Genomic DNA, 17,500 nt, shown 5'->3' with positions numbered 1-17,500 from the left:
GGAGCTCAAGAGCATGCAGGCCAAAGACCAGGTGGGGGACGAAGGCTGAAAGCCTCTGGTGTTTGGGTTTCGGGGGCTGGGTGCTGCTGGGAGAGTGGGTAGGGGTTGAATATGTGGGATGTTTAGAGATGCAAGGTGAACGGATGCGCACAAGTCTGGAGGTGGTTTGTGAAGTATCAGACGAATCCTAAATATTAAGTCTGTATTGGTATGAGAGGGATGGTAAATAAGCCACGCCTTTAGGGGTCTTGAGTTACCCAGGTAAATCTTCAGTCTATATTGGTATGAGAGGGATGGTATGTAAGCCACGCCTTAAGGGGTCTGAGTTACCCAGGTGAATCTTGAGTCTGTATTGGAATGGGCGGAATGGTGAAGAAGCCATGCCTACAGGGTTTGATTTACCCACGTAAATCCTCAATCTATATTGGCATGGGAGGAGTGGTAATGATGCCATGCCTACAGGCTCTGACTTATCTCAGACCCATAAAACCTTTTTTGGTGTTGTGTTGACCACTCCATGTGTATAAGCAGAAACTAGTCCGAACTGGTGTCACAAAATTGTCTTCCAGTTGATGTACTAATGTTAGCTTTTATGTTGTACGGTGTAATAAAGCATAAAAGGAATTAATTTCATCCTGGGTGAAAGTCTTTCCTTATGTGAAAGTTTTTCCTTTATGTGAAAGAGTTACATCCTCTTTCCGTTTGTTACATCCTCGGAAAATACGGTGTGGTTCAGTAGTCCGTCTGGTTGTTGGTTGTGATGTTTGGTGTTGTTGGGAGGGGTGGGGGGGGGGGATTCGTCGGTCTACTGCACATTAGGTGTAATAAACTTAACAAGCCTCTCTAACCGGATCAACGTAATGGGGGCTTCTAAATCGCTGGTAATTGCGCCGCAGATTTAACTCATTAGCGACTTTTTTTCGCCTGTGATTACTTGAAACAAGGAGAGCTTAGAGGAGCTGAAGCTGGTGGTGGGCGACTCCTTCGAGAACATCGCCTCGCTGCAGGACTGCCACTTCCAACAGCGGGACTCTGTGCAGACCCTGGGTGAGACTTCCTCCAGTGGTTTTCTACCCCGGAGAACAATCCCAATCTGTGTTTATTGTGGCTGCAGTGTGAGAAAACGGGTTCTGCGGTGCACACTCTAAAGATCGGCGTGTTTAAAGAGTTTGAGTTGAGACCAGAGAACCTCTTTTTTTTTGCTTTTCCCAGGGGTCAACACAAAACAGCTCGCCAATCAGATGCTGGACTTGACCAAGGTGATAAACGAGCTGAAAGACGTCCTGATTCAGCAGGTGAGCACAGGCCCGTGACCATGCCCGGCCCCGCCATCGCCAGGCTCATGACCCCCTCTGAGCTCTCTGAAGGCTGGTTTGAATGCAGACCTAAACTTTGTGCATTGTGTTGTGTATGTGTGACCTTTCTCCCAGGTTAAAGAGACTTCATTCCTCCGGAACACCATCTCTGAATGCCAGGCCTGTGGTAAGAAAAGCTGATTTATCATTGCATATGAACAGAAAGAAAATGTCCTGATGATAAGTACGGCCCACAGTTTAAATGTTGCTTGGGACAAACTTTTAACATAACTCTTTTTAACATAGCAACGGAATTGATTATCCTTTGTATTTCCACGGTGTTAAATCAATAAAATAAAATGAGATAATTTGCTCCGGTATCAATAAAGTCATCTGTGTCGGTATCTGTATCTGTATCTTTTTTTCCTGTAAGGACTCGGGGGAACTGAAGTCGTCGTCCCCGTAAAGCCAAAGTGTGCAGCAGGCGTGTGTTTCCGTGACGATATGTGCTTTGAGACAGCGGACGGCCTGGAGTGTGGGCCCTGCCCAGACGGATACACCGGAGACGGCTTCAGCTGTGATGATGTGGATGAGGTAATGCTGCAGGATGTGTGTGTGTGTGTGTGTTGATGTGTGTGTGTGTGTGTGTGTGTGTGTGTGTGTGTGTGTGTGTGTGTGTGTGTGTGTGCGTGTGTGTGTGCGTGTGTGTGTGTGTGTGGACATGCATGTGTGTTTGTGTGTGTGTGTATGTGCGTGTGTGTGTGTGTGTTTGTGTGTATGTGTGTGTCTATGTAGACATACATTTCTGCGTATTTGTGCGTGTGTGTGTGTGTGGACATGCATGTGTGTCTGTGGACATGCACGTGTGTGTGTGTTTGCGTTTGTGTGTATGTGTGTGTCTGTGTAGACATGCATTTCTGCGTATTTGTGTGTGTATGTGTTTGCGTGTGTGTGCGCGCGCTTCATTCCTGGTCTGCCCAATTATCCCTCTGGAGGTGGGGATCTCTAAGTGCATAATTGGCCAACACAAACTCCATCCAGCAGTAATAAACCGTAGGAAAGTGTCCGTAAAGGTTTCAGATCAACACCTTGCACACGTCCATTTAAGAAATACGATCTCCCTCGGGACAGCTCCATCCACTCCCACAAATGAGATTTAATCTATAACATTACCGCTATAACATAGTACGATGGCTGTGTCCCAGATTAGTTATTACCTAACCGCTTCGGTCCCATTCATCTCCATTGGAGCAGCAAAGAAACGATTCGACCACAAAGGGCTTACGATAGGATATAGCCCCCCCCCCCCCACCCCGACGTAAACGAAAAGGTCAAACGCATAGCCCTGAGAGAGCCGCTCTGCTCCGGTGTGTTTCAGTGTCAGTTCCACCCGTGTTACCCTGGGGTGAAGTGTGTGAACACCGCCCCGGGGTACCGCTGTGATGCCTGCCCCATGGGGTACACCGGCATGGCTATCGAGGGGGTCGGCGTGCTGTTCGCTCAGACCAACAAGCAGGCGAGTACTGAGAGATGCTCTTTTGGTTCTCCCATCTCCTGCGTTTCGCTATTTATCTTTATCTTTCTTGTCGATGTTGTTGTTGTTGTTATGGCGTCGTTGTCGTCCCTTTGGGTGTCTTTGGAAAGTGCTGTATAAATGCAGTTTTTTGTTATTGTAATCATCATCATCGTCATCATCATCAACATCATCATCAGAAGTAGTAGAAGCAGCTTTTTTCCTAACTTCCCGTCATTTCCTGTTTACGATTAATAGCACATGTCTAATCTTATTTGTAATCGTCGTATTTGTATAATTATTATAACTAAAATGATTATTAAAAATGATGGTATCACCTGCCCAAAGGGTTTTTTGGGCATTTTTTTCCTCTTAAAAACTGAATTTTTACATCCTAATCACCAACATCTTCGTCTTCCAGGTCTGCGACGACATTGATGAATGCAAAGGCAACAACGGAGGCTGCACCACAAACTCTGACTGTCAGAACTCAGTGGTAACTATGACAACCATCACTCTTGACAACTCTGTCGTACATAAGACAAAGATGAATCGATCAACTCTGTTGTTACTATGACAGCGACAAGTTTCAACTCTGGTAATTATTTACGATAACTCTATAAACTCAGTGGTTACTATGACAACAGTCAATCTACAATTTCAGTTGTGACAATATGAACAATGCTAACCTTCAGCTATGTGGAAACGATACGACAACAATAAATTCTGATAACAAAATGACAATGATTACTCCATAAACTCTGTGGTAACAATACGATAACTATAAACTCTTTGGCTATGATGTCGAAAACCTTACCGGTTAATGTCTGTCTTTATTTACGAGCTTTGTGTGTTTCCTGCCTTCAGCTCTATCGGTCTGTACTCCTCTGTAGGGCTCCTATCATTGTGGCAGCTGTAAGACAGGCTTCACAGGAGACCAGGTGAAGGGCTGTAAGCCGGAGATGAGCTGTGGCAACAGCCTGACCAACCCCTGCGACATCAACGCCAACTGTAACATAGAGAGAGACGGCTCTGTCACCTGTCAGGTAGACACGATGCTGCTAACACACACTCAGTGCAGATGCTCAACCACACACACACACACACACACACTCAGTGCAGATGCTCAACCACACACACACACACACACACACACACACACTCAGTGCAGATGCAGAACACACACACCTACACACAAGTATGCACCACAAACACGCACAGAAATGCACACGCACGCTTGCACCATGCACACCCATACCAAACATAAACACACACACACACACATGCACAACCACACAGACACACAACCACACACACACACACACTAACATATACTCACATACAGACACACACACACACACACACACACACACACACACACACACACACACACACCAGACACACACACAACTCCCTCCCCCCCAACATACACACAGCATACACACACGATATCACACACACAAAAAAAAGACCAACCCAACCCACAGACCCCCCCCCCCACACACACACACACACACACACACACACACACACACACAAACACAAACACAAACACACAGAAATAAGCACGTGCACTCATGCACTTCATCAGATGAAAAAAAAAACAATCAAAAACAACCACCACAACAAAAGATGAAGCACTTAAAACACTCCCTCGTCTTGGCAGTGTGGGATCGGCTGGGCTGGCAACGGATACTTGTGTGGGAAGGACACGGATATCGACGGATTACCTGACGAGACGCTCAAGTGCAAGGACCCCAGCTGTAAAAAGGTTTGGGCTACTGTGTTTATAGTGCTGGAACAATTTCTGGGTATTGTGTTTATAGTGCTGGAACAGTTTCTGGGTACTGTGTTGTTAGTGCTGGAATGGCTTCGGGGTACTGTCTGTATAGTGCTTAATTGTTTCGGGGTACTGTCTTTATAGTGCTTAGTGGTTTTTGGGAGCTCTGTATATAGTGCTGACTGGTTTTGGGGTACTGTACATAAAGGGCTCGAGCGGTTTCGGGGTACTTTATTTATAGTGCTGGAATGGTTTCGGCGTACTGTCTCCAAGTGCCTAATGGTTTCGGGGTACTGTGTTTATAGTGCTGGAATGGTTTTCTTGGGACTGTCTGTAAAGTGCTTAATGGTTTCGGGGTACTCTGTGTATAGGGCTGGAATGGTTTCGGGGTACTGTGTCTATGGGGCTGAAATGGTTTCGGGGTACTGTGTGTATAGTGCTAGAGGGAGGTTGGGAAGTGCTTATAACCAAGACGTCTCTCGCTATGACGTAATACAGCAGATCAAATTGATGAAAGTGTTGATGTTCCCATTTACATTTAGATGTATTCATCTTAGGCAAACGCTGTCGTCAAAGCCAAGGGAGGCTGAGAACTAATCATACAGTCAATCAATACGGGAGCGACGACACTTTAAGTGGGCTCTACTTCAATTTTTAGTCAGTCATTTAGCAGACAGTTTCATCCAATGAGACCAGCTGTGATTGTATTAAATATACGTGTCATTAAAGGGGCAGGTCTGTAGGGTTTATATACGGAGGCAATGCTCTAGGGCCTAGAAAAACAGCCAGATGTGTATGCGCTGGGTTAGCCGTAGGAAATCAGAAACTAGGGCAGTAATTGGTTGCCCTTGGTGTCACCTGTTGAATCCACCAGATGTATGTATGCTCAGGGCCTCCTGCTTACACCGCATGTTTACACTATCATTTCCCAGGACAACTGCGTCTTTGTTCCTAACTCGGGGCAAGAGGACGCGGACCGTGACGGACAGGGGAACGCGTGCGACGGAGACGCAGATGGTGACGGGATTCCAAATGAGCAGGTTAGGAGGTCGAAACACACACACACACACACACACACACAAACACACGCACACACAGACACACACACACACACACACACATATGCATATACACACACATATGCACATACATGCACACACACACACACACACACACACACATACATATATATTGTGAGCACACAAACACACACACACACACACATTGTGAGAACACGTGCGATGCATTATATGCAAGCTGCGTCCCTGTGATAGCCCTCAGCTCGCTGTCCCTGTGGAAACGCTTTTCTCTAAACAGACAGGGAATAAAAGTCTCTCATGCACGCATTAATAAACATTTGGACAAACCCATCCCAGACTGGTCCGACGTGACTTGGCCCGCAGAGTCGGTGAACGCACACTCACACACACACTCACACACACTCAGATGTTCTTTTAGGCTGGGCTGGCTTAAGACACACACACCTATATGCACATACACACACACATATGCACACACACACACACATATGCACATACACACACATATGCACACACACACACACACACACACCCACGAGCCTTCACATGCTAAATACCATCCGTTTTTTTGATTAACAAACAAACACAAACACACTCTCACAAACACACACACGCTCACACACAGACACACACGCCCAACTCAGCCCTAAACATCTGGTTCTGCTCCTGTCTCTCCTCCCAGGACAACTGCTGGCTGAAGGCCAACGTGGACCAGAGGAACAGCGACAAGGACACCCACGGAGACGCGTGCGATAACTGTCGCCACGTGGAGAACGCCGACCAGAGGGACACCGACAGCGACGGCAAAGGAGACGCCTGCGACGACGACATGGACGGAGACGGTAGGGAAAGCGAAGCCGTGGACTACAAAACACATACACGCACATGGCCATGTGGTGCGAAACGTGTCGTTTACATTAAAAAATCTGCTTACCGGTGTGCTGTGATTTTAAACTTTTTTTTGCCTTTATACTATTGTTGGCTGCACACCACCAGTACCTGAGAATCAAAAGGCTGTGCACGCAGGGACTTCGTTCTTTTTAACACACACACATGCTCGGACGGTTAGACTCAGACGTTCAAAGTCACGGCACATTGAAATGTCTGTGTTCCACTTGTCTAGTCACTTTCGTTTTTCTTGTTTGTTTTTAGTAGGGAAAACGGAGAGGCCCTACAGAAACCTAGAGTTACATATTCATCGGTGGGGACTTGTGTGGGAAAAGGTGGGAAAAAGGCTGAAGGCATAAAACATTCACGCACATAAATGATACATAATATCACCTTTGAGGTGATATTATGTATGCTCAGCTCTTTTTTCCCCATCGCACCTGCGTATGTGAGCGCCAATAGAATTTCAATAGGGCTAAATCTCTCCATTTACCTTCCCTGTTAACATAGCAGGGTAAGCCTTTAGTGAAAGCGTGGCAGATACTTACCATCTGTTTGCTCATGTTATCGCTCAGATTGACTCTGCTCAGCCTCCACCATAAGTTCAGGCTGAGCAAATAGCCGATAGGTTTCTGCCTGTACAGATGGCTGCCGATTGACTGCTGGCTGCAACCTGCCTGGGGATGAATACTGAAATATGGAGCTGGATCCGGTTCATGTGCTCCGACAGTGCAACAGTGCATTCTAGTGGCCGACGGATTTCATAATCGTACTCTACGCGAATCAAGGGTTTTCCGGGCCGATTATGTATTAAATTGTTTGTATTATTTTATGTTAAAGTGCCTTTGGGAATCCGAGAACATAAGCAGCAATAGAGAGCTATCATGGAATTAGAATAATGTGTGCTCTGGGTGAACTGTCAATGTTCTTCCTGAGGGGTTCCCATCACGGCCGAGCTCAACGTAGGACTGATCCTCCTACGTTCACCATGGCTGTAGTCAGTGTAGGACTGATCCTTCTACGTTCACCATGGCTGTAGTCAATGTAGGACTGTTCATCCTACATGCACCATGGCTGCAGTCAATGTAGGACTTTTCCTCCCCCTACATCCGCCATGGCTGTAGTCAATGTAGGACTGTTTGCCTCCTACATCCACTATGGATGTAGTCAATGTGGGACTGTTCCTCCTACATCCACCATGGCTGTAGTCCATTCTGCGCCTGTTCATCCTACATTTAGGTCTCCCAACTTAACCACTACTTATTTTTTTAAGCAGATGATTGTATGTAAAGCAGATTTCTTTATGCATGATGTGAAAGGCATCTTGCCAGAGGATGCTATTCAGCTGCGCTACTGTACAATGGAGATCAAGACCCCCAAGTACCCCTCAGTTGGAGGTCGAACACCCTAGCAACTACTATCTGTGACGTCATCAGTTGCGTACCGCAAAGTTTCATTGCTATGATTGTTTCCCTGTGAGACAATGTGGTCTGTTGTCAGTGACCATGTGTGAGTTCACCCTATCGATGGGTTCACCCTCTGTCTGGATCGATTGGATCAGGTCTGAAGAACTTCTTGGACAACTGCCAGCGCGTGGTGAACAGGGACCAGGTGGACCGGGATGGGGACGGCGTCGGAGATGCCTGTGACAGCTGTCCAGATATACCCAACCCCAACCAGGCAAGAGGACCGCAGAACCAGCCAGCCAGGGATCAGACCACCACTTTAGAACAGATTGGATTCGATTTGGTTCAATTCGATTAGATCAGATTAGATTCAAGTGGATTTGATTTGAGTGGATCCATTTATGTTCTGTCAGGTGAGGCTATGGTTAGAGTAGGGTAGATGACCTCAGACTAGATTAGCCCAGACTATATTCGATTTGATGGAATCTTGGTCGGATTCAATTTGGCTGATTTAGACTAGGTTCAATTAGTTTGATTGAATACGTTTGCATGCATTAGATACATGCCACATCCTGTGTATTCACCAATATTTTCCCCTCCCTTGCAGTCTGACATTGACCACGACCTGGTCGGCGATTCCTGCGACACCAACCAAGACAGGTACACCACGCCGGCCGTCTCCCGCCATCGATCCTCATCAATCATTTTCCAAAATGTCATCTCATGCAAATGTGCGTCCACATGACGTGTCACCTCCTCCTCCTCCTCCTCCTCCTCTCCCCGGCAGTGATGGCGACGGTCATCAGGACAGCAAGGACAACTGCCCCCTGGTGATCAACAGCTCCCAGCTGGACACGGACAAGGACGGCTTTGGGGACGAGTGCGATGACGACGACGACAACGACGGCGTACCCGACTTCCTGCCGCCGGGGCCGGATAACTGCCGGCTGGTGCCCAACCCCGACCAGATAGACGACAACAGTGAGTCTCCCCACTTTGACACAGATACCGTCCGATGGCTACCGGCACTGTGCTTGGATCGATGAGGAATAATAAGGGAAAAAGAACAAAGATAAAGTGAATTAACACATAAAGAGTGAATACACGTCCATTTTGTTCATACAACACTACATTGCAGTCTCACGGGCCCATGTTACACAATTCCCCTAACCATTGGACTTCTAAAAGGCAAGAAAAAACGACGCAAAGATAGAGTATCCGGATGAATCAGACTACAACATAAATGACCTAGGTCACCCTAACAATACAGAAACAGAGGGATCCTATCTCTAGTTCCAAACATCCCAGTACAACACATCACATGGACCCTCTCAGGAACCTAGAGAATAGATTTGTCCCCGTGCCCTCTGCTGGTTCTCTCAGTCCGCACCCCTCCTCCCCTCTCTAGATGATGGAGTGGGCGACATATGCGAGTCTGACTTTGACCAGGACAAGGTGATTGACAGGATCGACATCTGCCCCGAGAACGCAGAGGTGACCCTGACAGACTTCCGGGCCTATCAGACGGTGGTGCTCGACCCCGAGGGCGATGCCCAAATCGATCCTAACTGGGTGGTCCTGAATCAGGTGGGCGGGCCGCCACACTTATATTATGCATGCTTTAACGTAAGAATCATGCTAAGCCATTTCTATGGTTCAAGGTACATACTGAATCATCCAATGAATAAATCTGTTCTGGCAATTCAATCAATAATTCCTCTTTCTTTATTGTTACACTCATACAGGGAATGGAGATCGTTCAGACCATGAATAGTGACCCCGGACTCGCTGTTGGTAAGGAAACAATAAAGACTCAACAACCTAACGGAAGCAACACCAATAGTCAGTGGCGGATTAGGACGGTCATTGGCCCCTAGGCTTCTACTTGTTTGTTATTGATCGCGCAGAAGAAAAAAATGTTAGTGCCATGTATTAAAGGGTTGAGACAGCTTTACCTAAAAGAGCACTGCTACTGCAGAATCAGCTGCTTACTTTTTGAAGGATTCTGGTTATGGGCCAATAGGGGTGAAGACTATTTTTTTAAGAAAAATAGAAAATAGTCTGGCAAATCCAGGGCCCCTTCCACATCACGGTAGCATACCGTACCGTAATGACGACTGTTTTCTGTGGCGTCTAGGCTACACCGCCTTCAGTGGCGTGGACTTTGAGGGCACGTTCCACGTGAACACGGTGACGGACGACGACTACGCCGGCTTCATCTTCGGCTACCAGGACTCCTCGTCATTCTACGTGGTGATGTGGAAGCAGACCGAGCAGACGTACTGGCAGGCCACGCCCTTCAGGGCTGTGGCCGAGCCCGGCATCCAGCTGAAGGTATTATGATGATCAATAACACTGTCGATAATCACACGCAGGGATGGTCATGTGATTCGTGTTTTTTTAATCGATGATGATTCGTGAAATAACCACGTCCCGTTTGTGATTGATAAAGACCCTCTTAAACTATCTTATGATTGAATGAATCATTGCTAGAATATCTGCCTCCTCACATATACGATCTTGAATATATATTCATACACTATCATATGCCTTCTCTCTCTCTCTCTGTCTCTCTATCTCTGTGTGTGTCTCTCTCTCTCTCTCTCTCTCTCTCTGTCTCTCTCTCTCTCTCTCGCTCTCTGTCTCTCTCTCTCTGTCTCTCTCTCTCTCTCTCTCTCTCTCTCTCTCTCTCTCTCTCTCTCTCTCTCTTTGTCTCTCTCTCTCTCTCGTCCCAGGCGGTGAAGTCCACGTCAGGGCCAGGCGAGCACCTGAGGAACTCCCTGTGGCACACGGGGGACACCAACGACCAGGTGCGTCTGCTGTGGAAGGACCCCAGGAACGTGGGCTGGAAGGACAAGGTGTCCTACCGCTGGTACCTGCAGCATCGCCCCCAGGTGGGATACATCCGGTGAGAGACCACACCCCCTCCCCGAGGCACTGATACAACTGGGAGAAAGGATTGTGTCCCCTACAAGAAGTGTCCTCACACTGGTTAAGGAAGCCCATTTAAACTAGCTCTGACATCATGAGCATTCCAGCAATCATTGGTTGAATGGTTGACTGTTTGAATGGTTGATTGGTTGTCTGTTTGAGTGTGTGAGTGGTTGACTGTTTGAGTGTGTGAGTGGTTGACTGTTTGAGTGTGTGAGTGGTTGACTGTTTGAGTGTGTGAGTGGTTGATTGGTCGACTGGTTGATAGGTTAGGTGGTTGAGTTGTTTATTGATTGCACCCTTCATTAAATTATTTTATGACTGATTGGTTGAATGAATGATTGGTTGATAGTGCACTTGCTGGATTGATCAGTTGATCCATTGGCCAGTTGATCGGTTGTTTCCTCCTTGATTTATTTATTTAATATCTTATTGGTGGAACGATTGATTGGCTGGGTGGTTGGTGGCTTACTGGATTGATTCGTTGATCCAACGATCAGTTGATCGGATGAGGGATCAGAATCTGATCCGAATCGGGATCAGAATCTGATCCGAATCGGGATCAGGAGTTTGACACTAGTTATTGTGCTCTCAAAGTGACCTGAGACATAGCGACTTTAGATCAACCTATTTCCATGCATGCTAAACCCGTTCACCGTCTGTTCCCAGAGCCCGATTCTACGAGGGGACTGAGTTGGTGGCCGACTCCGGCGTCACCATCGACACCACCATGAGAGGAGGGCGGCTCGGAGTATTCTGCTTCTCCCAGGAGAACATCATCTGGTCCAATCTCAAGTACCGCTGCAATGGTGAGGACTGGTCTCTTGGCTGGCCGCCCCACCAGAGAGGTCCCGTCCAGCCAGGAAATTAATATGCTATATCTATGCAGGGTCTTTAATGTCCTCGATGCAATTTCATGTAAATGACCAGGGGATCAAGGCTAGTAATATTCAAAGCTCCCCAAGCCCCAAGCAATGAATCAATTTTTTATGAGCTCTATTTAATGACCTCGCTTCTCCAATCTGCAGACACCATCCCAGAGGACTTCCAGGAGTTCGGCACTCAACACGGAGAATCACTGTAGTATGGAGACAAGGAAACAAGGCCCCGACCTAATTCACTGTTTCCCTGTGTCAGCCCACAGTGTTTCATTATATGTGTGTGTGTGTGGGTGTGTGTGTGTGTGTGTGTGTGTGTGTGTGTGTGTGTGTGTGTGTGTGTGTGTGTGTGTGTGTGTGTGTGTGTGTGTGTGTGGGTTTTATTTTTTAAATTGTCTGTTTTCATGTTCGATCATCTCCTTATCAGTTTACTGAGCAATGGAAATTATGAATCTTAATATCTGTTGTCATTTACATTTCAAACAAAAATGATGAAAAAACTGATAAAACCAAACCTACATGTCCTACATCTTTGACATTTTAAAAAATGTCGGCACGACGTTGCCTTAATGGTGTTTGTCCTCAAACTGAAATTAAGTATTGGTATCTGTTAAAGATAAGTCTCTATAAAACAGCCTTTTATACAGGACATTATGATAGTCCTGTGTAGTGGACATATACATACACCACTTTATGTGCTACTTCTTGATCTCTTTCACTACTTTTCTACTTCAATAGAAATATTTTTGTTCTAAATAATGCCATTATCAGAAGATAATTGTTGGCTAAAATTACAATCAGAATGTAATACGTGACATCACTTGACTTATCGGTATGGGAACACTTGGCAGGCCATATTACGTTTTTAGCCATTGTGTGTGTGTTTTTTACCCTTGCTTATGTTTGTTGATCTTTGCCCTTGTTGCTGGCAAGGGCACTATGTTTATAAGGAATCATTTTTTGCAGCTCACCTACTGGGTGAGTCTTTACCTACTTGTCTTCATGGGTCTAATTCTAGATCGAGAACTTGATGGTCAGGTCGATTTTTTGTGATAATGTTATGCTAATTGATTTTTAAATAAAACTCCTGAGAGAAATGTTTGGCCATCATCTCTTGTCGACCATTTTTTGTGTAGGATTATGCAAAACGTATATATTATATAAAATAATTGTATAATTTCTGCGCAAGTACATGTTATTTATTTATGTGCCTACTCAAAATAATGATGTTACTTAAAAGCAGCATAATAAATTAGACATTTGCACCAAAAAAAAGTTTTCATATGAAAAGAAAGATAATCCTCATTATTTTTTATATTTCAGAGAATTCTGCTGTGGGGGAAGATTAAGCAGAGTCAAAGCCATATCATGAAAAATAGGGACATGTAGCACCAATTAATCTAGAGAGTTGAACAGACATCCAGATGCTGAAAACACAAGAAATGTCTTTACCATATTTGGCACATTGAGGGCATGAATTAAATTGCCGCCTGGAAGCAGCCTAGTCTGTTGCCAAAACCCATTAAAGGGGAAATCTCGAAGGCTTTCATGTTTATGCATGTCTGTTAAGTCACTATCTATTGCTGAATTAGTCACACATTCTTGATTGAGCACATGGCCCACTAACGGAGACCGGGAAGTGACATGGGAGTAATTTTTTTATGCGTTTTATAGCTGGCACGCGCGCTTTACTTAACGCGTGCGTGAGATTCGACTTACTAAAGCGTGAGTTTGATTTACTTAATGCGCGCATACGACCTACTCAAGCGCTTGTGCAACTTATTAAAGCGCGAGGGCGACTTACAAATCTTCCAATTTGACCTAATGTTCATGAACGCTATGTACCACTAAAACGTGTACTAAATACATTGTCATAATAAACTAATATAGCTTTACCGTTTGTTTTATTTCATGGTTCGTGTCATTATCAGGGATGACCTTGCACAGCCGACCAATCACAGGTGTTTTCAAATGGTTGGGTCGTCTTGGTTTAGGGCCCTTTCTGTTGCGTTCTTCCGCCCGGGGGGAGATTTCTTCAAATAAAGTTCGGTGGTGGGATCATAGCTCCCCACTTCGCCTGATCCGCATCAAGACAGAGACCGGAGTAAATTTAGATTAGGCGGCGATGCTTTACCTCATAAGAAATTGTGAGTAGTTAGCGCAAAAACATTGTGTAACTGTGAAGGCCAAGTTTTAAAAAAGGTGTTCTATTTAATTGTATTTATGTATTTTAACCGTGCTCATCTTTGAAAAAAAACCCACATCATTATGATATTACTATTTATTTATAAAGATAATATATAATTGTTTGATTTATTTCCAAATCCTTTTAGATCCATGTCATTGAGGAGGGGGGTAGGGGCATCTGGTTGCTTGCAGACGTTATGGATCGAACCCAGGACCTTTAAATGCAGATTTATACTTCCAGGCATGCTTGTCTGCCCCAAACCAGCTGGTTGTAAAATGTGTATATATATGGGAGGCTGTGAGGCATTATTTGTAGATTTTAATAGCATGAAGAACGTCTATCTGTATTTGCTTTTGGCTGAGCTCAGCTGCTGGCAACCAGACAAGTTACAAAGAAGTAGCCTACAGCTGTTGCCAAGGAGACAGTGAGTATAAAAGCCCATGAGAGGCAGACTTAATCCAGGAGGATCATGGCCTTACAATCCATCACACTGAAAAGAATGGTAGTCAAGAGGAAATTGTGGACGTCCCGCAGGTGTTTTACATTCGAGTACCGAAACCCACCACCGAGGGGCGCCCTTTCTACACAATGTCGCCCACTATGTAGGCCAATCAACATCATCAACATCAGCAACACTGGAGAGAATCTCCAGTAACAGAAACCCTGTTAATCAGCCTTATTATAATGAATATAACAGCACTCCAGAATACCATGGAAAATAACCAATAGGCATCGAATTTGTATTTTAAACTAAGTCTTGTGTAGCAACACCCGTTTCAGCTGTAGTCCAGTTTAAACGTTGATTGTATTTTTGGGATTTAATTTAATCTTTGAAGATTTCTGTCCTTGTGTTTTATTTAGAATAAAAGTAGTATGCTTACTTTTAAATGAATAATATATTAAACATACCGCTAGAGGTCGCTGATGGCTACTCCCACAGAATTCTGTGTTAGGTTACCATAGCATTATGTCAACATTATGAGATCAAGGAGGCTGCGAGTTATCTGGGGCCGCAGCATACAACGCACAAAACAAACACGTTTTGTTTGACAATGATTGTAAATCAGGGATATAAGCCTCAATGTCGGGAATTCAATGGACCCACTCCTCATTCCACTGCTTTGGTGAGTTCCCAGGTGTCAGGTTGTCATACGATTCACTCTTGTTAAAACGTCGGTCAGTATTAAAAATAGTAGGCCTAGTCTAATCACTCTTGGTAGTTATGTATTCATTTAAATGATCGTCAATTAATATCCTAGCCACCAACTAGGTCAGTAAACATCATACAACTAACTGCCTCTAACTTCAACGCAATTTATTTTTCCCATAGGCCTCCATTATGCTCGTAAAATCTAATACTTTATTGCTACTTTCCTCTAATTATAGCCTACTTGGAATAATAATGTAGACCAAAAGCCTATCGCCTTTGGTTACATGCACAATCATTAATAATTGTAAATAAAGTAAACAAATGAAAAAATATAAATACAATTCAACCATAAATACAATTACATGGACACACATTTCTACATTAACACGCCTGCTACCACTGCTAACCAGATCGAAAGCCTAAAAAAACTCTGACCACCTCTGTCCTTTATTTCACACACAGAGGGCCCGGCCCACCCTGACGAGGCCCGCGGACCACCTGATCCTGGAGAGGAGGAAGAAGGAGGAGGCCAGACACAAGGTGCTGGAGTTCACCAAGTACCAGGAGACATGGGACATGAGAACCACCTGGCAGAAGAACACCGACCGCCGCATCATCTCCGGGACCATCGAAAGACACGTCCAGGACGCCATGAACCAGTATCAGACCAGCATAGAGGAGAGGAGAGAGCGGTGGGTTGATTGGTGTGTTTTGGGTGCTTTTAGGGCCTTTTTCTTTGTACCCATGGCATTCTAAAGGGCTGATTATGGTTCCTCGTCAACGCAAGGGGGTTTACGGACCCATTAGGTCCTTGCAGACCCTCCTTGCGTCCTCCGCAAGGGCCTGACGTGCGCCTCCTGAAAATTGTAACCTTGCGTCTAGGCCACGCGGCAGCGAGGGCTGTGATTGGTCCGCTCACTGAAACCTGACGCAGGACCAAAACAGGTTCACGACTGCGTCGAAGTGTCTGCGTGTTCATTGCGTTGTGTCGACGACATTGAACCATAATCGTGTGTGATGTCGGTCATTTTGTGAAGGTTGCGTAGTCTGTTCGAGGGGGAGGAGGAGGAGCAGTTGGAGGAGATGAAGAATAAGACGGAGACAGTGCAGGAGAGACAGGCGAGGATGAAGGAAAGGGCCAGGACTCTGAGGGAGAGGAGAGAGAGCGAGAGACAGCAGCTGGTCGCCGACAAGCTGGACCAACAGTTCAGGTAGGAGGTTGGCTTGTCCTTGTCACATATATACAGTAAATCGACATATTCTGATGTCAATCATATGAGGATATGCCCTCTCAAAATCAGCACGGTTGATGAAGCTTAAATAATATGAAGTTATTTTAAATAATGATTGTTTTTCAAATAGCTTATTCACATTATTCAGCCTCTCAAAGTGTTGGAAGTGAATTCAGATACATCTAAATGGAGCAGCTATGGTTAAGGAAAGTATCTTACCAATAAAAAACAATATAAACATGGCAACGTAATTCACTATCTTGCTCGAGGAGTAAATACTCATACATGCTAACAATAATGATTCAATGCAGTTTGAAGTTCACCCGAAAGAAAACTCGATGAGATGGTATTGGATGTCATGGTGGCACACACCGCCTACGTAGCTGCAACCAGGTAGCAAAGCACATTTGAACAAGCGAGCACTATTCGTTTGAACGCAATATACAAGTGTACCACTAGATGGGAGTAGTTCCTACACAGTGTCCCTTCAAGAACATCTTACAGGTCAACCTTTGGTAAATCAGAGGCTCCGAAACCCAGAACCTTCCGGCTACTGCGCCAAACCCTTCGATACCGCCCCGTCCCCGAGACGTCCTGAACCCAGCATCGTCCATCGGTCAGTCCCGTGTCCTTCCTCTGATTGGTCCGCGCAGGGAGCAGAACGCGGCGCTCCGGGCGGAACAGAGCCGCCGCGGGCAGGAGCAGGTGTGCGCCGAGCGTGGCCAGCAGCTCCTCCTCCGGCAGGAGGCGCAGCGGCGGCAGCAGGAGGAGGAGGAGGACGTCTTCCAGGAGCTGTGGGAGGCGGACCGCCGGGCCAAGGAGGCCAGGGAGAAGGAGGAGGCGTTGCGGCGCAGGAGGAGCCACCAGGAGCAGGCGGAGGTGCTCGACTGGCAGACGAAGGAGGCGGAGAGGAGGAGGGAGGAGCGGAGGCTGCTGAAGGAGGAGGAGGCCCGGCTGCTGGTGGGTGTTTCGGTTGATGCTGTTTGTTTGTTTTGTTGTTGTTCTTTTGTTTGTGTCTTTGGATCGACTCGTTTGGCTGTTGTTGGGGTTGGGGCGGTCGGTGGGTCGGGCGTGACCACGCACACTCACATGCACACACAAACACACGTATGGGTGAGCTACACACGTGCAGACACACAAACACACACACAAACACGCACATGGGTCGCACAAACACACACTCACACACACACACACAC

General features: G+C 46.0%; 2 protein-coding genes across 3 annotated transcripts in view; both read left to right on the top strand.

The window, feature by feature from the left end:
* thbs4b (thrombospondin 4b) overlaps positions 1–12,825 on the top strand; it is a 17,324-nt gene extending 4,499 nt beyond the window's left edge. For both annotated transcript variants that reach the window (XM_079735901.1, XM_079735900.1), the window contains exons 3-22: positions 1–31; positions 945–1,047; positions 1,213–1,295; positions 1,431–1,482; positions 1,729–1,889; positions 2,674–2,811; positions 3,230–3,304; positions 3,702–3,854; positions 4,475–4,579; positions 5,521–5,628; positions 6,311–6,470; positions 8,078–8,196; positions 8,530–8,582; positions 8,710–8,903; positions 9,331–9,509; positions 9,668–9,716; positions 10,060–10,256; positions 10,658–10,830; positions 11,523–11,662; positions 11,882–12,825. The exon at positions 1–31 is cut by the window's left edge and continues 220 nt beyond it. In XM_079735901.1, the coding sequence (XP_079592027.1) occupies positions 1–31; positions 945–1,047; positions 1,213–1,295; positions 1,431–1,482; positions 1,729–1,889; positions 2,674–2,811; positions 3,230–3,304; positions 3,702–3,854; positions 4,475–4,579; positions 5,521–5,628; positions 6,311–6,470; positions 8,078–8,196; positions 8,530–8,582; positions 8,710–8,903; positions 9,331–9,509; positions 9,668–9,716; positions 10,060–10,256; positions 10,658–10,830; positions 11,523–11,662; positions 11,882–11,937 (2,329 nt within the window). In that variant the 3' untranslated portion in view covers positions 11,938–12,825. The remainder of the gene's footprint in view (positions 32–944; positions 1,048–1,212; positions 1,296–1,430; positions 1,483–1,728; positions 1,890–2,673; positions 2,812–3,229; positions 3,305–3,701; positions 3,855–4,474; positions 4,580–5,520; positions 5,629–6,310; positions 6,471–8,077; positions 8,197–8,529; positions 8,583–8,709; positions 8,904–9,330; positions 9,510–9,667; positions 9,717–10,059; positions 10,257–10,657; positions 10,831–11,522; positions 11,663–11,881) is intronic.
* A 2,146-nt stretch (positions 12,826–14,971) lies between these two features.
* Positions 14,972–17,500, top strand: part of cfap53 (cilia and flagella associated protein 53) — a gene marked incomplete at both ends in the record, with an annotated part of 5,922 nt that continues 3,393 nt past the window's right edge. The window contains 4 exons of the mRNA XM_079734323.1: positions 14,972–15,043; positions 15,532–15,761; positions 16,107–16,280; positions 16,955–17,261. Of these exons, the coding sequence (XP_079590449.1) occupies positions 14,972–15,043; positions 15,532–15,761; positions 16,107–16,280; positions 16,955–17,261 (783 nt within the window). The remainder of the gene's footprint in view (positions 15,044–15,531; positions 15,762–16,106; positions 16,281–16,954; positions 17,262–17,500) is intronic.

This window comes from Pollachius pollachius (genome assembly GCF_949987615.1).
Source record: "Pollachius pollachius genome assembly, chromosome: 4".
NCBI classification, from domain to species: Eukaryota; Metazoa; Chordata; class Actinopteri; order Gadiformes; family Gadidae; genus Pollachius; species Pollachius pollachius.
Note: the sequence above shows the minus strand (reverse complement) of the source record. Positions and strands in the feature narration are given on the sequence as shown.